Source organism: Pangasianodon hypophthalmus, chromosome 9 (genome assembly GCF_027358585.1).
Source record: "Pangasianodon hypophthalmus isolate fPanHyp1 chromosome 9, fPanHyp1.pri, whole genome shotgun sequence".
Taxonomy (NCBI): Eukaryota; Metazoa; Chordata; class Actinopteri; order Siluriformes; family Pangasiidae; genus Pangasianodon; species Pangasianodon hypophthalmus.
In genome coordinates, this window is record NC_069718.1 from 21129607 (window position 1) to 21152025 (window position 22419).

The 22419-nt window shown below is 39.2% G+C and overlaps 2 protein-coding genes across 5 annotated transcripts in view; one reads left to right on the forward strand and one right to left on the reverse strand.

Annotated features, from left to right (window-relative positions):
• LOC113529993 (transcription factor 12-like) lies at positions 1-16496 on the reverse strand. 4 transcript variants are annotated; one of them, XM_026919646.3, is made up of 12 exons: positions 10238-10457; positions 7808-7907; positions 6995-7134; positions 6525-6666; positions 6373-6437; positions 5515-5608; positions 4747-4820; positions 4291-4476; positions 3063-3162; positions 2668-2896; positions 1274-1503; positions 1-860 (listed from the first exon to the last, which is right to left on the reverse strand). In XM_026919646.3, the coding sequence occupies exons 1-12, from the start codon at positions 10307-10309 to the stop codon at positions 724-726; spliced, it is 1569 nt and encodes a 522-aa protein (XP_026775447.3). In that variant the 5' UTR covers positions 10310-10457; the 3' UTR covers positions 1-723. The 4 variants fall into 4 exon arrangements, with proteins under 4 accessions (XP_026775447.3, XP_034163161.2, XP_026775448.3 ...); XM_034307270.2 differs by lacking the exon at positions 10238-10457 and adding an exon at positions 16374-16496 and having other exon boundaries at positions 2-860; positions 1274-1506; XM_026919647.3 differs by having other exon boundaries at positions 2-860; positions 1274-1506; positions 3144-3162.
• The window catches only part of LOC113529812 (DNA-binding protein RFX7), a 22014-nt gene continuing 15603 nt past the window's right edge, over positions 16009-22419 (forward strand). Inside the window, exons 1-2 of the mRNA XM_026919311.3 lie at positions 16009-16520; positions 18379-18412. Of these exons, the coding sequence (XP_026775112.3) occupies positions 16291-16520; positions 18379-18412 (264 nt within the window). The 5' untranslated portion in view covers positions 16009-16290. The remainder of the gene's footprint in view (positions 16521-18378; positions 18413-22419) is intronic.

Sequence of the window (22419 nt, forward strand, 5' to 3'; positions counted from 1 at the left end):
TTAACCGTAAACTTTATTTCAAAATACTATGTAGGAAGTATACACAAAGACAACTGTCTTTCCATTTACATGTAAAAATGTATTGGTAAAAAAGTACGACAAAATATTAGTGTTTGGTTCCATATTCCATTATGTCTGTCATACAGCATGTAATAGTAAAAGTAATCATGTTATTAAGATGAATTTCTGAGTTTCCTCAGAATTGGACCCTAATCAAAGACACAGAGTGAAACAACAGGAATCTCAACTGCTGCATTTGTAGTCCATGGTAATGATAATGGCATTAAGTGGCACTATTGCACAGTAGGACACTGTGACAGGAATAATATAAAATTAAATACATACTGTTGGAGGAGAATGCTAAAATAAACCATGGAAATAGCTCTGCAGGAAGTAATATGCAAACGAGAAAACGGGTTAGTCAGGTATCTGTGTACATATAAACAGTGAAACAGGGCTTTTTCTTTTCTTTTTTGGGAAGAGGATTGCATAAGGTCAATCATAAAGCGAACTGCTATAAAAGTGCTATAGAGAAGAGCAAAAATTTGTTAAAATACACAGTATTCATGGCTATTAGAAAATATTATTTAAGGAATTAAACCAGACTCTCTCATTCTCCTCTCTCCCTCTCTCTCTTTCTCTCTCTCTCTTTCTCTCTCTCACTCTCTCTCTCTTTTTCTCTCTCTCTCACTGACACACACACACACACAAACACACAGGCTGTCAGAGATGGCTGGTGACTTGATCAGGTTGTGTTGCATGAATGACTGTATGCATGGACTGGGGATCCAGTGTCATGGCTGATACCTTCTCTTCCTCTCTCCTCCTCAAGCATGCAGTCTTAGGGTTCAGATTTCGCTCTGAGAAGAATGTATTGCACAGATTATTCTCCTGTATTGGCCCATACATCAACTATCAGATTAAATTGATTCCAATATCAATTTTTTATATTGCCCTTCTTCTTACATCACACAAGGTTGCTTTACATAGTTACCTGATTCTTTTAAAAATAACCTTACAACAAATCTGTTGTTCAGACTAAATAACACGTGTTTAGTTGCAGAACATCAGTCAGTATCTGGTGACTTGGGCTAGGCTGAACAGTGTCTAAGGAAGACGTAGTCATCTTGAATGGATCCTAAACCTTAAAACTATTATTGATGACTTTAATTGTTAAGGATTTAATGTTTTTTATTTATTTATTTAAGTTCATAATTTTGATCTTTTTTAATTTACTACCATAGGTGTTCATACAAAACTGAAGGGTACTTACCCCGGACCTGTTGCTCTAGGCTAAGGATGACTGCGACGGCCTGATGCAGGATGAGTAGTTTGGTCTGGGGCTTATCGTTTTTCAGATGCAGCTGGCACATGCGGCCCAGCTCTTTAAACGCCTCGTTGATGTCCCTGACTCGCAGACGCTCACGAGCATTATTTGCCAACCTTCTCTCCCTCTCCCTCTCAGCCTTCTGCTCCGGAGACAGCTCTTCATCCTCAAGGATGCTACTGTGAACAAACACACACACACCAGAATTCTGATGTTATTTGTATTAGAAAAGACCAAACAATCTGTCAAATTATTTTGTTAGTCTATTTAACTGTCCTGTTTCTGAAGTAAGACATTACCTCCTTCCCTACATTTCTGTTCTATTCTTTTCTATTATAAATATACAGTAGCAACACTCATTATTCCTGATAAGACTATAACAAAACACAACACACAGATCATAACTGGTCTACAACGGTGTGAAAATGGTTCTTCCCTATCAGAGAAAAACTCTATTACAAAGACCCTTTCAGGAACAAGTAACTAACCCTTAACTAACTAACTAACTAACTTACCCATAACTAACTAACTAACTAACTAACCCTTCTTGTGCAGTAGCGACATTGTGTCACTTCGGTCAGGGACATTTCACTGGCACGCCACCAGAGGGCCCCTCAGTTATCACACACTTCATGTTCACTAGCTACATAAAGCACATGGTTCATTACGTTCTTTGTGAAGCCTTGCTGATTTATTCTTTCTCTCATGTGAGCTCTGAGCCTCTGTATTTCTGATTGATGTCTCGATGTTTGACCCTTGCGATGCTTTACGATTACTCTTTGGATTTACCTTGGGAAATCTTCTAGGTATCTGCTTTTGACCCTGGTCTGTTTAACATTGTCCCTTTGGATTGCTGATTTTGTTAATGAACCCCACACACTTCCTCTGAGTAGCGTTCATTATTCATTCATTCAGACATTCATTCAGACATTCAGACATTCAGTCATTCATCTCCAGTAAATACTTTAGGGTCGTGGTGGATCCAGATTCTATCCCAAGAATGCAGGGCATGAACACTGGGTGTGAAGCAAATTACTGTAACCTATCCATCTACTGGCATGTTCTTGGGAGGTAGGAGGAAACCGGAGAACCCAGACGAAAACCACACAGACACGGGGAACTTCACACAGACAGTAATCTGAGCTCCAGGATCAAACCAGGGACTCTGGAGCTGTGAGATGACATAAATTTCCCTACTGTGGTTCCCAGTTGCCCTCTAGTGACTAATATTGGTATTTTGAGAGATTTCTCTAATAGTAATAGACCATTATATTCTTTATCAAACTGTATTACACTCCTGTTATAAGAAAGTTGTGGAGAAGATTATGGGAGAAGGTTACCTGGTTCTGTTAGTAGGATCATTGCTGGGTGTTTCAGGGTCTCTGATGTCACTCTCTTCATCAGAGAGCAGACCACTGGAGGAGGAGTGAGACAGACGGCTAGAATGAGGAGGGTGAGACAGGTTCCTGGGGTGGGCCTGGTGCAGTCTAAAATCTTCCACGTCAGATGGCTCTGTTTTCACCTCCAGAGTACCTGATGACAAACTGGAGAGCAGCCCTGCTGCCAGAGCTGAGACAAACAACCAGATTGTGAGGTCTATTGTAGCTTATAAAGAGAAAAGTGAAAGGAATAAAATGAAACTTTGAATAGGAACAGCCCTGCAACGCATAGATCATAAATGAAGAAAGAGGGAACAGAAGAGGGGTCAAGAAAGCAATAATTGTTTCATGGGAACCTCTTAAGCTGTCTTCTTGATTAGTCAGATCAGAAGAGGAAGGAGAAGCAGAAGAGTGTGTGCCCAAATTAGCAGCCTCACCTGGGTCTGCTGCAGACAACTGTCAGAAAAACAACAGAAAAAAAAACATCAATTCAGTTAGATGGACTTGAATGAACATTGACGCTTTTCTACTGCTGTGGCTTCTCTCAACCTCCAGCCTCGCCTGATTCATCCTGATGCTGCACTTCTACTTGAAGCTTTCTGACTCAGCTTCTGCTCCTGTAGATGGTCCCACATAAACACCCTAAAGATTTGACTTTAGTCTCAGCATTGCTTTAGTGGATAAGCTCACCTGACGCTGTAGACTTGTACCTAAGAACTACTGCTGTAATCATAAAGACTGTCCTGTGCTCGTCTCAAGACTCTTATTCACAATATGCTCATACTGAACATCCTCTGAACACACTTAGTACTGTTTGACTTTATTCTTCTACACCTGCATACTGTAATGATTTAATTTTAATCCCACTATCAGCTGTCACCTATTAAAATATAGGCTCCCTTTTGATTCTGGTTCCTCTCAAGGATTATTCCTCATGTTGTCTCAGGGAGTTTTTCCTGGAATTAAATTTAATTGAATTAAACTTAAAGTGTTACTGAACTATAATGTCTTTTAGCCACTATTAACCTGTAAGTATTTTTAAAGTTGAGGTTGTAATTGTAGGGGAAGCCTTCAGCGGTCATGGAAAACAAGCTTGTCTTATTTAATGCATATGCATTTAATGCATAACCTATATGTGCAAAAATCATATTGTGCTTAGAACATATTCAAACCCTTAAGCAGCCCACTGATATTTAATATAATGCTAGAGCTACAAGGGACTTTATTAGTTTTATATATATATATATATATATATATATATATATATATATATATATATATATATATATATATATATATATATACTTAGAATAACAACCAGTACTGCATTTTAGAAACCAACTACTTTATATCTCTGGTGTCATAACAGCAGTTTGGACCAGTTATGGACTGAAATATAAGTAACTAGTTATTCGTGGACACTTTATTATTACTAGTAATTACATTAAGAGTAAGAAGAAGGTCATTTTAAAATGATCAAAAAGAACTTTACTGATACATTTCTGATCTTGAATCACCTCCTCATTGTAACAAATTATGATTATGAGCTTTTATGAATGCCTGTTAATTAAAACAAGGACTTACATCTGTTGGTAATCCATTTGTCACTAGTCCGGTGACAGGGCAGTTTGATCTCATTGTAACTGATCCTCGCTGTGTCAGTCCGATTAGACTGCGGATGTCATTGGTCGGGTTAATATTTATCCCACCCACTGCGTGGTTTCGTAGGACATGAATGACATCTTCTAATCTGTCCAGTCTATCCTCCATCTGAAAAATCCAAAATATACATGAAGTGGTGACTTAACACGAAGATCTGAAACATATTAAAGCCGTCTTTACAAAATTCAAATACGCATCAGCACAAAACACAAATCTAACCCCATTTCCCATTTCTTTGCAAATTTAAAGTCATGTTAACAGATAGAGAGATGGTTAAAATGGATGCTGGCTCCACAATTTATAAATTATCTTTGTATTGCAATGCTTTTGGAAAGCTATTCCTAGATTAACTAGAACTGTTTTTTTAACAAGCTTTACCAGCGGCTGCATGGAGTTCTCATAACTGGATGGCAGTATTGTCTGTCCACCTGATTGAGGCCATTGGTATGCTCCTGAAAGAAATAAAACAATTAAATGATGAATAAATGAGAGCCAGTTCCTCTGTTTATATCAACTAATGTTCTTTATTATGCTACATGGACACCTGACCATCACACCCATATGTGCCTATTACAAAATCATGGGCATAAACATGGAGTTGGTCTCCCCTTTGCTGCTATAATAACCTCCACTCTTCTGGGAAGGCTTTCCACTAGATTTTGGAGTGAGGCTGTGGGGATTTGTGTTTAGTCAGCTACAAGAGCATTAGTGAGCTCAGACACTGATGTTGGGTGAGGAGGACTGGGGTGCAGTTGGAGTTCCAGTTCATCCCAAAGGTGTTCAGTGGGGTTGAGGCCAGTGTTCTGTGCAGACCACTCGAGTTCTTCACTCCAACATTGGTAAACCATTTCTTCATGGACCTTGCTTTGTGCACTGGGACACTGTAATGCTGGAACAGGTTTGGGTTTCTTAGTTCCAGTGAAGGGAAATCATAATGTTACATCATACAATTTGGGGAAGAACCACATATCAGTGTGATGTCCAGGTGTCCACATACAATACTTTTTGGCCATATAGTGTATATGCTAAACAATGTGCACTCACTTCAGTTGACTACCTGCTCTTATATATAAGCAGCTTATGCATTTTACAAAATGTTTTACTAAACTCGCCTGTTTGAACTATGACAAATTGAAAGGCAAAAACCTGCTGAAACAGTTGAAGCAGCCAGAGGTGATGATCTCCCTGGAGTGGACGAACTGGATGGAAAACTGCTATTGGCGTGATCAGGAGAATAAATCTGACACAGCGAAAGGAAAAATACAGAGTTTAAGGAGCAGCAGGGAGACACTGATTAAAGCAAGCACTTTAGTGACCTCATATGTATCTTCTTTTTATTTGAATGTATATCGAAAAAGGTACTTATGAATATCATTGTCATCATCTTTGCAACTCAAGAATCCTACTTTGCAACATTTTAGGTCCATAAGATTATTATGTAATAATCAATTTTCATTCTTGTTGTTCTGAACTAGATACAAATATACATCTAGGCAGATACATCTATACATGAATTTTCTAACTACTTTGTCTGGAATCTCTAAATAATCTATTATTTTGTACCTTTTCCTTTTCCTTCATTGCATTAACCGAATCTTGTTTCTGATGTGATTGATATTATTTTCTTTTTATGAAGCGTCTATAAATATTTTAAACATATATTTGTTTCTATTATCTCATGTATGCATAGACACATTAGCTAAATATAATAAATGCTTCAACTTAACAAGCACAACTCTTCATCTTTAGAAAGCTTTTCTCACAAGGTCTCAGAGCATTTTGCTGGAAATAATGTAACAGTCATAAACTAAATCCTATAAGCGCCTAATTTTTCAGCTATGCATTACTGTCTGTGACACATGAAGGAAATGCCTAAAAATGGGAATATGCAAAGACATAATATTCCAAAACATTAACCATTTATGTTAATTCACATTCCTTCTCTAGATCTTACTGTACACTGTAATTTTAGCTAAACTAGCCGTTGTGGTGTATAGTTCTTACAGAAGCCAGGGCTTTCCCAAGAGCATCTCCAGTGTGTGAGCCTCCAACAGTGTTCCCCTGACCACCTGAAATTACACAAATATGCAACATATTACCACAAGATCATATCCATAAGTCAATCATTTTTCAGTCGTATGAGCATGATGGCTCACCCATGGGCCGATCTGTGAAACTGGCATGTGTAGTATGGGGTGAAGAAACAAAAAGTGAAGCACTGCCACTTCCTCTGTGAAAAGAGGACATTGGCGGAAGACACTTGCTGACTTCAGGTGGTGCTGAATTTGGTAGTATGTTCTAAAGAAAAGCAAAAAGAACATTTCGTGTTTTAAAGGGTTTTTTATAGTTAGAGAGAATGTATGAAAAAAGTATGAAATTAATTAAACTTGGCATTGAAACACCAATTATCTGTTAATAATATCCATTAGTGTTGACATCTGCCAATGTATTTTTGCGGACTAAATGGGATCAGATGCCACCCTACATGACCTAAAGTTTTCAAAGACCTCTTTGCATCAAAATGACATCTGTGCAATGGTTTTTGTTTAAGGTTAATCTACCATTTCCAGCTATCAATACTCTCCTCAACGGCTCTACACAATTGCATTTTAAAGTCACGTCTTACCAGACGGTCATGTGCTGGCAGGTTGCCATTGTTCCCAGACAGTGATTGGCTAGATGATGAGGATCCCAGCATGCCTCCATGACCTGATGGACTGATCCCACTGACCGAGCTCCAGGGGTCTGTAGAGCTGTTTGTCCCATCTGACAGAAAAATGACAAAGTATATTCAGGCGAACAAGTGCACAGGGCTTTTTGTCCTCAGGTAAATACAAGCAGAAGGCAGAGAGATAATATAAAGAGTTATTATTAGTATTGTTATTCATCCAAAACACGTGTCAAGATACAGGACAATCATATCAGAAGTGTAGGTTTTGTTTGGCTCAGGTTAAAAGCAGTGAGTTCTGCTATATTATGCTTGGCTATAATCCACAGTGTGGAAGAGAAGCTGAAAGCTTAATAGAAAGCATAGTTAATAAGAGGGATCCAATTCACAGCACTTTTCCCCCAAGACTTTTAAAAAAATTGCTGGTTTGGCTGTAAAAGTCTGATATTCTTTTCAAAATATGGACCAACCATGCCTCCAAAACAGCTGCGAAAACAAAGCCTGTGTGTGTGTGTGTGTCCTTATAAAAGCACTGGTGTATACAACATAGAAGCTATCTTATTTCGTTCTGCCTCCCAAGGCGTCCTTGAGAGTCAAACACTTTCCGACAGCAGAGCTCTGTGTTCCACTGCACACACACACGCACACAACATTTTCAAATTAAAATAAAGCAATAGCAAGCTCTGCTCGCCCACACAGATGTAAACAACAAGACTGTGAAAATTATTAGTCATCATTGTGGGGTAATATAACAACCAAGGATAAGTTTACCAAAAAATGGGCTTGTGAAGCTTGTGCTGGGAAGCTTAAATGATGAGTATGGAGCAGAATCTCTTTTCAGTTCCTCAGCATTTGGAGATGGAGAGTACACCTGATGATTAAAGAACAAACAAAAAAAAATACTGAAATGGTAAGCATCAATGGAAAGGAAATGGAACAATAATATGGAATGGAAAAGAAGTGGAAAGTAATGGAACAGTCCTATATTCTTTGACAGAGCAACCAAAAGATTCACACAGCCTTCAAACACCATATATTCTCTGCTTTAGGACATATATAACCTCTATATTAAATGTATGCAACTGCTCTTTTACCAAAAAAAAAAAAAAATTTCAAAGGTTTCCAGCTTTCTAATAGATTTCTACTTCTAGTTTCTAAATAGAAGCTTCAGGGTTTCCCCAAGTGGTTCAAACTAACAAACACTTTTGGGTTCTTGATATAAATGTTTTTAAATCCAGATTAAAGACTTATCAGTTCAAACGGAGCTATTCATATTTCCTGTCATTAAACATACTATTTATGACTGTGGATTGTTTTATTAATGTTTATTAATGATTAATTGTTGTACTATTTGAGGACTTTTACTGTTTATCTTCACTGTGGTTCTATATATATATATATATATATATATATATATATATATATATATATATATATATATATATATATATGTGTATATATATATATATATATATATGTGTGTGTGTGTGTGTGTGTGTGTGTACAGATAGGTAGAATTGTTTTATTCGTTTGTCTTTTATATAAAGCACATTGAGATTCTGACTTGAAATGAAAAGTACTATATAAACTTACTTATTACTTATTACTATATAAAATTACTTATTATTATTTTAACTAAATATATATATATATATATATATATATATATATATATATATATATATATATATTTTTTTTTTTTTTTTTTACAGATTATTTATAGATAGATTATTTATAGATTTGTTTTTCCCAAACACTCACACACTCCTCTGATCCTGCTTTGCACCTGCCTTAAGCTTTGATTGCACTTCCCTCCTCTCTCTTCTTCTCTCGGCCAATGCAGGAGCTGAGCAGGAGGCCCCCCAACCCACCACCACCTACACCCCCTGCCCCGCCTGGACCTCATGAATGACACGTGCATTGCCTGGGAAACGGCCTTCCATGATCAGAATCACCCTAGGGTCACAGAGGATTCTTCTGGTCCCATTCATATAGACATCTGACCAAGAAAGCATAGAGCTGCTCTTAATTGGCTACACTCCTGAAAAAGCCTGCGATGATTGGCTGGATCGGGTAAGCCTGGGTCTAACCCACAGTGCACAGCATATGGTGCAGGATCAACCCAATTGCCCCCAGTCGGCAATGGCTGACCAAGTGACCCGTTAATAATCCTAACACCCCATGGCATGACCTCTCTGCCCCTTAGAGGTAAGGACATAAGCAGGGTGCCTATCGCAGCAGCCAAGAAGGACAGCAGAGGTCTCACGGCAAGGCTTGAATCCAGGACTCAAAATTTCATCAGATATCAAAGTACTTCATAAGAGAAAGATCAAAGCAGTCAAGCAGTGGGTTCCTTAGAGCCATGAAGCTAAGCAAGCATATGTGGGTGCCAGTGAAAACAGCACTACAAAAATTTTTTCAAGAAAAACGAGGTGGCACTGCGCAGGAATGCACTTTAAAACACAAAATAACAGTTTCGTGGCATAAAAAGCCTGGATTCAATAAAACTTTTCATCAAAGCTTACTGACTAGCTGGCCCAAAATTTTTGTTCAAACCCAAATCAGCCCTGCACATATGCAACTAATTTTTTCCTTTTGCTCTGTGTCATCCATGCCCGTCTGGAGGCACTTACCATGTGTGCAGATCAAAGAAGGGGGCTATGTGCTGTTGTAATAGGGTGGAGAGCACTGGGGAAAACATCTGCCAGAGTTCAGCCACATACCAACTGGGGCATTTCACTTCATGGCTCACTCTCTACTACAGCTGGACTTGCACTTTTAAGACACATTTGGTTTGTGACTTTTGAAGCTATGCCATGTGAGCAAACAAAAAAAAAACCTTGATTGAACCAAGTATGGCACAGTTTAGATGAGTGCTGCTCTTCGCAAGGCTTCTTATACAAAGCAGGTGAAAAGCATTACTGACCTGGAAGCACACTATCTGGTCTGGTTTGACATGCGCTAAGACAGATCTCACGCTTGTGCAATAATCATATACAATCACACACACACACACACACACACACACAGACATGGACATGTGCACATAAACACAGACACACTTATGCATGTATGTGCTCAGACCTGCTGACTAGAGTATAAGAATCCCTATGTTACACATCCTCAGACGACACACATCAATACACTAATAAACACACAAAGATTGAATTTCCTTCATCTCATAGAAATCTTACAACTCACCTCTTTTCCATTGCTATAGTGATACATGTGTGAGTTGCTGGCTGACTCTGGGCCAGGAAATGCACAAAACATGACTGCTGCTGCAGTTTTAGCTCAGTTCTATCAACTGTGCTCAGAGCAGTAAGTGTCCCAAAGCTGTCCTCTCACACACATTCATACAGGTGCACATTCAGACCTGTGCTGCTCTCCTCACAGACGTCCCAGACTGACTTCACACTTACTCCCACACCACTAATGCAAACCAAGACTGAACCACTTCTACAACCATCCATGGGGGTGGTTAGTGCAGCGCTGGGAGAAACCATTTTGGGCAGGATGGGGGCATGAGTTCAGGATATTTTGATCAGCTTTGTATTTGTATTTAATTTGGCTGTGGGGAAAAATCTAGGTGATATTAGTAGACCTATGCATTTTGTAGTACACTAGAAAATCATTTGTGCAAGAAACTGACCTATGGGTCTTCCTGCAAACCATGTTTAGCACATCTCTTACAATTGTATGAGTGTGTAAGTCCCCAAGTTGTTTGACGCTTGACAGTTGCTTTTATTTTTGCAATACTCTGCTCAGAACAGTGGAGAATACCCAAAGAGCATCTCTGTTTTCACAGAGACATTAAGTGGTGCCCTGTTTCCTCTTCTGACCTACTTCCTCTGTAGACTCAGACAGCTTCAGGTAAACCAGCACGTGCTGTGTGGTTAAGCTCAGGGTGGGGGAAGCAGGACTGAAGTTATTTATATGTTCCACACTTTACACTGTCTGGGTCTTTCCAGTGGTGGTTTTCTTCAAAGTGGTATTACACCAAGACTTAATCCCTGATTTACTGTCTGCTGACCTGTCTCTTATTGAACTGGTGACCCAAGTAAGCAGGTATCAGTAGAAAAGATGCTTCGAGACAGTGGTGAATTCTGCAAAGGGAGCTACAGAATGCAACACTTACGCTTTCATGAAACAAACATAAAATGTAAATAAAATTAAATAAAATTAGCACCCCATGAACACAATATTATAGATTTTGTATAGGCTTACCATGCTTAAAAACATCCTAAATCTTGATATCCAGCCAGTTTATATGCAAAGATCCTCAGCAAGATTATAGTAATCTTTCAACTGATGGTAATAGTAAACCTCCTACAGTCATCATGAGTGAAGCAAACATGACATTAGGTCATGACGTGAGGTGACGTCCATGAGAAGATTGCTTTTGATTATGTATTCTCAGTGGAAGTCATGACCTTCCCAATTGTTGCTGACCTTCTTTCAATTTCATAGCAATACAATTTTTACATTTATTTTAAAATACCCAGTGTATTTTATGCGCATCTGAATTATTTGAAATGATATACACAATATATATTGCACACAATATACAGTATATTGAATGGCCAAAAGTGGTCATGTAATCTTCTGAATCAATATAATTGGTGTAAAGAGAACATTTGTGGGCATTTATTAGCCTGCAGAACCACTTTGTGCTGAAACTATGCTGAAAGTGTAATTACTTTTTTAATAACATGTTAAAAATCACACATATGTCGATGATAGTCTCCTTCCAGAAATAAATACCACTTAAATTCAAACACATATATTCTTACTCATATACAATCTGCCAACCTGTGTAATTTATGTCACATTTTAGTCAGTATGGACCCTCCAGGCCTTTTATGTACAACCAGGATTTAGTTTAAGGTAATCTTCTTAAGATTAGATTAAAAGGTTTTAAAATCTCAAGGTTCTGAGGACAGTGTGGTAAGAAAAATGGTTCAGAAAATAGTTCAGAAACCAAAAATGGTTTCTCATTTTGATCTCATTCATAATGTGCACACAGTTGTGGCTTTTAATATGAATCTGAGAAAGCAGATGTAGCAGAAGAAATAACATTGCAATGCCATTTGAATAATTGTTAGTAATACTTGACAATATTTGCAATATCTGATTATCAACCAGGCAAAAGTTTACCAGTTTCACTCTTTGAGTAAATCAGCTCATAGCAAGAGCTACAGCTCGAAAAACACCAACTGCTCAGATATGACATTTCTGAATTTAGATGAGAAGTGGTAAATAGAGATTGACAGGGAAATGAATGGGTTGAAAACAATCCAGTTTGAATTGTCATCAGCCACATAAATGGGTATCTATTGAGCAGCACATGCTCAGCTGATCTAACTCAGCAAGATGGGCTTTTTATTTAACCTATTAACTATACACTGCTCCAAAAAATTAAAGGAACACTTTTTAATCAGAGTATAGCATCAAGTCAATTAAACTCCTGGGATATTGATCTGGTCAGTTAAGTAGCAGAGGGGGTTGTTAATCAGTTTCAGCTGCTTTGGTGTTAATGAAATTAACAACATGTGAACTAGATGGGCAACAATGAGACGACCCCCAAAACAGGTATGGTTTTACAGGTGGAGGCCACTGACATTTTTTTCCCTACTCATCTTTTCTGACTGTTTTTCACTAGTTTTGCATTTGGCTAGGGTCAGTGTCACTACTGGTAGCATGAGGCAATACCTGGACCCTACAGAGGTTGCACAGGCAGTCCAACTCCTCCAGGATGGCACATCAATACGTGCCATTGCCAGAAGGTTTGCTGTGTCTCCCAGCACAGTCTCAAGAGCATGGAGGAGATTCCAGGAGACAGGCAGTTACTCTAGGAGAGCTGGACAGGGCCGTAGAAGATCCTTAACCCATCAGCAGGACCGGTATCTGCTCCTTTGTGCAAGGAGGAACAGGATGAGCGCTGCCAGAGCCCTACAAAATGACCTCCAGCAGGCCACTGGTGTGAATGTCTCTGACCAAACAATCAGAAACAGACTTCATGAGGGTGGCCTGAGGGCCCGACGTCCTCTAGTGGGCCCTGTGCTCACTGCCCGGCACAGTGGAGCTCGATTGGCATTTGCCATTGAACACCAGAATTGGCAGGTCCACCACTGGCACCCTGTGCTTTTCACAGATGAGAGCAGGTTCACCCTGAGCACATGTGACAGACGTAAAAGGGTCTGGAGAAGCCATGGAGAACATTATGCTGCCTGTAACATCGTTCAGCATGACTGGTTTGGTGGTGGGTCAGTGATAGTCTGGGGAGGCATATCCATGGAGGGACACACAGACCTTTACAGGCTAGACAACGGCACCTTGACTGCCATTAGGTACTGGGGTTAAATCCTTGGACTCATTGTCAGACCCTACGCTGGTGCAGTGGGTCCTGGGTTCCTCCTGGTGCACGACAATGCCGGGCCTCATGTGGCGAGTGTATGCAGGCAGTTCCTGGAGGATGAAGGAATTGATACCATTGAATGCCCCCACGCTCGCCTGACCTAAATCCAATAGAACACCTCTGGGACATTATGTTTCGGTCCATCCGACGCTGCCAGCAAGCACCTCAGACTGTCCAGGAGCTCAGTGATGCCCTGGTCCACATCTGGGAGGAAATACCCCAGGACACCATCCGTCGTCTCATTAGGAGCCTGCCCTGACGTTGTCAGGGATGCATACAAGCACGTGAGGGCCATACAAACTACTGAGTACCATTTTGAGTTGCTGCAATGAAATTTCAGCAAAATGGACTAGCCTGCTGCAGCATTTTTTCACGTTGATTTTCGGGGTGTCTTTGAATTCAGCCCTCTGTAGGTTGATTATTTTCATTTCCATCAAATGATGTGGCATCCTTTCATTCCTAACACATTACCCAGTCCATATCAGTATAGATATCCAGCATGATATTTTTCCCCATTGAGATCTGATGTGTTTTCAAAGTGTTCCTTTAATTTTTTCGAGCAGTGTATATATGATGAATGCTGTTAACTTCTTTGTTAAAATATATAATGATACTTTCTGTATTACAATACATTTGTCAGCAATAGTTATTGACATTGGAATATAAAAGCAGTGTATACAGATATAAGCAGGATATTTTGAGTTGGAGGATAAATTTATTGACCATTGGGAACATTTTATGAAGATCTGGCAACCCTGTACACAAGTTTTCAAACTTTTCATTCCTTATTTATCACTCTGACAAGAAACTTCTGGGAAACTCTTTCTCCCTTCCCAGGAGACTGAGACTAATTACCGTCTCCCTGTCACTCCAAGAGGATTTGGTACCCCCATCAAATTTTTCTGGGGTGAGGTGTTCATAGAACCATCTTGAGATGATGTGCACTTGTTATCCTCCTGGAATTGTAGCTATTGATGATATGCAGACTGTGGCTATAAGAGATGTTCATTGTCAGCAACACTACTCAGATATGCTGTAACATATATACTGTGCTCATAAAGGGGCCTAATTTGTGCCAACATACCCTACACCATTACACCACCAGCAAAAGCTTTAACTGGTGACACAAGGCAGGATAGGTTCATGTAGTTTATGCCAAATTCTGACCCTACTATGCGCATATTGCAGCAGAAATCAGATACATTTCAGACAAAGAAAGAAATTATTAAATAAACTCTCAAATTAAAACAAAATACACTATATAGCCAAAAGTCTATGGACACCTGACCATCATACTCATATGAGGGTCTTTGCCAACCTGTTGCCACAAAGTTGGAAGCACAGAATTGTATAGAATGTCTTTGTATGCTGTAGCATTACAATTTCCCTTCACTGGAACTAAGAGGCTCAAACCTGTTCCAGCATGATAATGCCCCTGTACACAAAGCAAGCTCCATGAAGACATGGTGTGTCAGTGTTAGAGTGGAGGAACTCAAGTGTCCTGCATAGAGCCCTGACCTCAAATCCACTGAACACTTTTGGGATGAATGGGAACACCGACTGCACCCCAGACCTCCTCACCAACATCAGTGCCTGACCTCACTAATGCTCTTGTAGCTGAATGAACACAAATCCCTACAGCCACGCTCCAGAATCTAGTGGAAAGCCTTCCCAGAAGAGTGGAGCTTATTATAAGAGCAAAGGGGGAATGAATTTGAAATTGAAAAACCACATATAGGTGTGATTGATCAATTGTCCACTGACAATTCTGTGATTTTCAATATGGTGAGTATTGTTTTTTAGGCAGAATAAGTAGTATGATGATGTTTGTAAAAGTGCAGGTACTTTCACATGGACTGAGTGCCAGTGTGATTTATGTGAGAATGAGAGAATTATGTCTCCCACTAGCGGTCATAGTGAGCATCACAACAACAACCACAACAACAACACTAGTCTACTCATTCATGTAGCACACCAGTCTGGTCGTGTTTTTAGTCAGAGTGTTTCTCTAAACCTGCTCTTTCTTTAAAAAATGATGTGGCAGAGACATCTTTTCCTGGAAAGCATGCAGTCTACTGAGCAGCTGTCATGCATTCATTCTGCATTTTAGTAAGTGCCAGGATGCAGGAAGGCACATGGAGGAAAAAACATATCAGTCGAATAACAAAAGATGAATAATTATGCTTCCATTTTGCAGCCAGGAACAGTCTGGTGCTATATAATGATGACTACACAGAAAATACAGGGGATTACTGTCGCATTATAAAGTGACCTATTTTGGAGGTAGTGTTTGTTAGAGACAATTATATTTCTCTTTAGTCGGGTCTGTTTACATTTTCTGGAAATGGAAATGCAAAAAAAAAAAAAAAAAAAAAAAAAAAAGCCCGACTGTGGCTTCGTTTAATATTTGCTTAAAAAAAAGAAGAAGAAGAAAAAAAAAAACCACACACACACACACACACACACACACACACACACACACGGAAAATCTCCTCATCAACATGCTTTCCGCCAGAAATGCCCTGACGCCCGCAGTGCGCATGCGCCCCCTCTGCCTGGCCGCAGCAGCACTGTCCGTGGCGGCAGCCGCCGTGCTGTTGTGCTGCAGTGGAATAGTCGCTTTTTTTTTTTTAACCCCCCCCTTTTCCCTTGTGTTCGCTCGTCTCCTCTTCATGCTTTGAAAACAAGCCAAGCCAAGCCAAGCATCGGGTCATGAAACGTTCCTTCCGTGCAAGAACAGCCTGATTTTTTGGACGAGCAAACAGCTCGGGTGTTGCGCGCACCCGGAGTGCTGCTCGGCGCTCTCGCTCTCGCGCAGGTCTCTGATGAGGCCTACATGTTAAAGCTCGCACCCCCTCCTCCTCCTCCTCTTCCACCTCCTCCACCTCCACCTCCTCCTCCTCCCTGCAACAAGCTCACCGTGATGGCCGATGATCAACAACAGCAGGCTGGTCAGCTGCAGCAGGGTGCTCTGTGCGGACCGGCGTCTCTCCCCGGCGCGCTGTCGGGGCTGCAGGGCACCGAGGCCACCGCGCTGCACTACGACAAGATCAAGAACTCGATCTGGTGAGAAACCGCGTCTGTTTCCTCGGGCTTAGCTTAGCTACGGTTAGCCGGATTAGCGCGCTAGCCTCTGCCAAAACATGTTGACAGATTTAGCGCGCTAGCATCCCATTAAATAAAAAAAAAAAAGAAAGAAAGAAAGGGGGGAAAAAAACAGCATTTTTTCTCGTCTTGTAGCTTTGCAGCTTCAGTTAGCTTAGCCGTGTCTCCTAGCGGCTAGAGCGGGGACGCGCGAGCACGCGCCTACAACCTGCAAAACACCAAGCACCAGGACTGACCCATATTTAAATCTAATACTACAACAGCAACCAAAAACTGTCTTTAGGGGATCAGTGCAGCAGATTTAGGTGATCAGATAGTCAGCAAGTCTGCTGAGCTATTTAACCAGAGGTGTAGTTTGGCCTCCATCGATTAGGGTTGGCACGGGTGTGGGTTATTTATTCATTTAGCCCCATTCACTTTAATAGGCTGTAATGTAGCTAGCAATTTACACACACACACAAACATTATATATATATATATATATATATGTGTGTGTGTATGCATATATACACACACACAAATAAAATACTAAGCATATACACAGTACATTGCAAAAGTCACAGTAGGCATCTTATTTTTTAAAAGTGTTTGTCTTTTGCATTATTGCATCAGTTAAAAAAAAAACAGCAATTTTTATTTTTTTTAAATTTTACACAAAAACCTTTGTACGTCAGTAAACAACATAATATACACTATATGGCCAAAAGTATGTGGACACCTGTCCATCACACCCATATGTGAGTCTTTCCCGAAACTGTTGCCACAAAGCTGGAAGCACACAATTGTCTACATTGTCTTTTATATGCTGTAGCGTTAAGATTTAATGTGCACAAAGCGAGGTCCATGAAGACATGGGGTGCCAAGATTTGGAGTGAAGACCTCGAGTGTCCTGCACAGAGCCCTGACCTCAACCCCACTGAACACCTTTGGGATGAACTGGAACGCGACTGCACCCCAGACCTCCTCACCAACATCAGTGCCTGATCTCACTATTGATCTTGTGGCTGAATGAACACAAAACCCCAAAGCCACACTCCAAAATCTAAGCCTTCACAGAAGAGTGGAGGTTATTATAAAAGAAAAGGAGGACTAAATCTGGAATGGGATGTTCAACAAGCACATATGAGTGTGATGGTTAGGCGTCCGCAAAATTTTGGCCATATAGTATATAATAACTCCTTTCAGATAAAAACACAAGGCTGTCAGGGAGTACCTGCAAAACCAGAAGCAAGTGTGACAATCAATCTCCAGAAGAACTGTGGCAGGTTCACCATGATGCTTAGAATAACTGGCCAGCCAATGTTCTTATAAAACTGTAAGTCGTGTACCCGAGACTACTAATGCATTTCTAAAGGCAAGTGGTTGTCAGGAAAAACATTGACTTTAATTTATTACTGTTTACCGCTCTTTATAGTAGAATTTTCATATGTCAGGTGTTTCATTTCATTGTTTTTGAAGGCATCCTTGCATTCCAGCATTTCTTTACATGCGCCTGAGACTTTTGCACAGTACTGTACATGAGTCATACAGCATATCCACCTGTCTCTGCTCTGTTTGTTGCTATGTAATTATAGTCATAAATCAGGGGACACAATGAGAATATTTCACCTCGCATATAACTCAGCACAGTGATCTTCTGCACTTAAACTCAGCAGAAATGCACTGACATTTACTCATTTGACTGAAGCTTTTATCCAAAGTGAATTACACTTGAGACAGTTTTAGGGATTTCTGATCAGTAACTCAAAGCCTTAACCACTGAACTACTTGTATTTCTTATTCACCATTAATGACCATTTTGTGTCATTTTGTCTTTCAGCAAATCTGTACAATCAAAAGTGGACAGCATTTTGGTAAGTAACTGCTATCATTTGTTGGTTGTCAGCCAGTTGATATCTCTTGCCATGCACTTGTCAGTTGAATCATAGCAAATATGCATGTTATAAAACATTTTGATCTTGGTGATTCTGTGCTGTATAAGCTATTTACAGAAAGTGTGTTCCAAATGTTACTTCACATATAGACTAACACCTTCATTTACCTCCAGAGAGGTTTCTTGAAGCTTTAATGAGTGACGGCATTTAAATAATTATTACATTTTAACAGTAACACCTTTTAATACTCCACTGCAATGGCTCTTTTTTTTTTTTTTTTTTTTAATTTATTTATTTATTTTAAAGAAACTACATTGGAATACACAAAAGGTTCAGACCTAATGTTTCATGATGATATTATTACGTAGACTCTGGCCCAACATAGACTGAGGCCTAACGTAGACTCTGGCCCAACATAGACTGAGGCCTAACGTAGACTCTGGCCCAACATAGACTGAGGCCTAACGTAGACTCTGGCCCAACATAGACTGAGGCCTAACGTAGACTCTGGCCCAACATAGACTGAGGCCTAACGTAGACTCTGGCCCAACATAGACTGAGGCCTAATGTAGAATCTGGCCTAATGTACACTGAGGCCCAATGTAGACTCTGGCCTAAAGTACACTGAGGCCCAATGTAGACTCTGGCCTAAAGTACACTGAGGCCTAATGTAAACTAGCGTTGTTCTTTTGAAGACCATATTTTAGGGAATTCACAAATACCTTTGTCTTCCCTGTCTAAATGTTCTAAATCCAAGTTTTTCCATGGATCGCTGGTCTGTGTTTAGGTGTATTCATCCTAGGGCTGCAACTAATTATTGTTTGATAATTGATTAATCTATTGAGTAATTTTTCAATTAATCAGTTAGTTGTATTATTTTTTTAAATATATTCGATTAACAGATTTATTTAAAAATATTTATTTTTGTGTCATCTAATCCTACTACTACTATCTGTCACAGCCTGAGAATATTAAGTGCTCATGTCAGCTAAATGAGACACCCAAACTAACAGTGACAGTATTCTGTACATTTTTTTATTGGTTTTAATATTTAAAATGTATACTGAGTATGCTATTAAATTTAAATAATGTAGCATTTATTAAAAAAGGTTTACTTACAAGCTAATTTATTCAAATAGCTTCACTACACACTGCCTAAGGCTGCATAATTCACATGGTTCATGACGTGTTGTTTTGAAATGAGAAAATGTTCGTCTTGTAGACTAGTCATTCATTTGAGACCATGTACAGTCATTTTCAAACCATCGATGTTGTCATACAAAGTGTCAACCTTTGGTCAAAATACCATGAGGTCATATTTTTCTGATGAGACAGAAAATATGACTGTAAAAATACAATAAAAGCTGGAAGACCGGATAAGGTAAGACAGCTCAGAACACAGCAGTTAATAAACATGCTTCATCCAGGGACATTCTGGTGTTTGTGGCATTCCTACACAATAATGATTACAAATCGAAATATTACTCACATGGAAACACAAGTTATGATATTAAAATTGTGAGCTTGATTTGTTTGTCAGTACAATTCGACTCAAGATGAGTGTCGATTCTGCAGCGTTTGCACTCAGCCAAATGTTATGTAAAACAAAGTGTGACCGTCCCCCCTTGTACCACATGTACCACATAACCACATGCAAGAATCTGAAGAGCGGTGATCTTAGAGGGAGAAAAAGGCTCCCCTCACGTTTGACAATGTTTGAAAGCTGTGAATGAATTAAAAAAAAAAAAAAATGATACGAATGCCCACTTGGACGGAAAATGAACAAATTTGCACAAAACAAATTATGTTATGTACTGAATATTAAATTCCCAATTACTAAAGAAACACTGATGAAATATATGAAATGACGTTTGTATTAATTAATTAAAGAATGATGCCATATGTATTATCAGGTTATAGTTACATTTACGGCAGGAAACGTACAGGAATGTCGTTATGTGGAGCATCCACCATACATGTCCCTGTGAATCAGCTGTTGTATATAGAAACAATAACAGTGCTGCTGAATTCGTGATTCTGATTGTTCAGAAGATGTTGATTAATTTTCTATAACTGGACACCTTCTGACCAATCAGAATCACGAATTCAGCAGCACCATGGTACTATTAACATTTATTGCATTTGGCAGATGCCCTTATCCAGGGTGACTTACAGTTATCTCATTTTTATACAACTGAGCAGTTGAGGGTTATGGGCCTTGCTCAAGGCAGTGCTGGGATTTGAACTCTCGACCTTCCCATCAGAAGGCCAACGTCTTAACCACTGAGCTACCACTTCCCCTATTATTACTATTAAGAGTAAGTAGAGGCAGAAAGTCTTATGAAACACCAGCCACATTCCCAAAGTGCCAGCATGCCAGAAGAAAAACCATTCAAGATCATTTAAGAAAAATGATTCCAATCCATCTGTGTAATACGTATAGCTTCGAATGACTTCAAGTGAGTTTCTATTTAAAGCAACAGTTATGAGCATGTGAAGCCATATTTAGTTGTAATGTATTAACAGGGCGTGAGAAAGAAAATTTTCGTGGGTGTCCAGAATATCATTCGGAAGAGCAATTCTCATCACCACAAATAATATTGTGGACATCGTGATATCTTTTTAGTAGAATTTTTTTTTTTTTTTTTTTAAATAACTACAAACTGACTGGATGTTTAAAATGTTAAAAAAAAAAATTTCATATTTGAATATTTCTTCTCCTTTTTGGAATTCAATATATTTTTTAAAATGTATATATCTATATAAATAAATTAACTTTTGCAAGCCTTAGAACATCAGTGAACAAGGTTGTTTTTTTCTTTTCTTTTTTTTTTTTTTAAATATAAATTTTAATTTAGGTATTGCTCTACAATAGCAGCTCGTTAGCAGCAAACATTGTGGCTCTGTGTCTTCACACAAACTTATCCCTTTTCCAGCTATTCCTTGGTTGGAAAATATGGTTGATGGTGTTTATTTATTTCAACGTGGAATTTGTGCAAGTTGTGTTTATGTGCCCGGGTAGTGTTTTACCAACTTGTTGCTATTCAATGCTGGAATGTCTTTTCTACCTCAGACTGACCAAGAACATGAGTAAGTTGTATCATTTTACATAAATAACGTCATCTACCATTCAGACGGGGGTCAGATGCCTCCGCGTGATGACCCAGTGTTCTCCGTCTGAAAACACATAGCAGCTCGTTGACTAGAATACCCTAAGTATAGTAAGTAGAGTAGTACAAGTAATAACAACAAAAATACAAAATAACATTAATAACCATATCTGCATATGCAGAACCTCATATTAAAGTGTACTGTAGCTAGTGTGGTTGAGTGTCAGCATGTAATTTGTAAATGTGAATTAGGAAGCATGGATGTAAGTCTGTATCAGCTCATTAGTCCTCATCCTTAGCTGGGTAAGAGCTCATTATACTCTTTATCCAGCATCTTAGAGCTGTACCAGGTGGGAGTTCAGGATGGAACATTGTCTCTATTTATGAATAAAGCTTTAATTAAATCTGACTTTGGTTAAATCTGACTTTTGTGTATTAAAATGAGTAAAAACCTAGCTATAAATAGAGTTCACAAAACTGGCTGCAGGTGAGGCTGGAAAACCATTCAGTTCTGTATGTGATCATGAACACACTTCCATAACTGACTATATACGCCTACATGATACCATTAATAAAAACAAAGGATTGCAAAAGACAAATCTCTTGAAACATTCTTTCTTTGTTTAAACTGTTCATTTATTGATTTTATTTCAAGTATCTCAGTGTTTCATTTTGTGATCATCATCTCTGCTATTTTTGAGGCTTTCAGAAACTAAGTTTTTTTTCAGCACTCTTGAACACAAGTATTTCTTACTCAGGTTCACTGAAATGTATTTTCTCTCCACTTCCTTTACAGAAAGTCAAGCATTTTTCAGGTTGTTAAAATGTTATGCTCAGACTTGCATGCACTCTGACCAGATGTGAGCCTTACGATCA

Coding starts and splice junctions, on each gene's coding strand:
- LOC113529993 (XM_026919645.3), bottom strand. CDS start 10,309: ATGTTTTGTGCATTTCCTGGCCCAGAGTCAGCCAGCAACTCACACATG. Junction 2,897..3,062: donor TCAAGAAGACAGCTTAAGAG/GTTCCCATGAAA, acceptor TGTTTGTCTCAG/CTCTGGCAGCAGGGCTGCTC. Junction 1,507..2,667: donor GATCCTACTAACAGAACCAG/GTAACCTTCTCC, acceptor GTTTGTTCACAG/TAGCATCCTTGAGGATGAAG.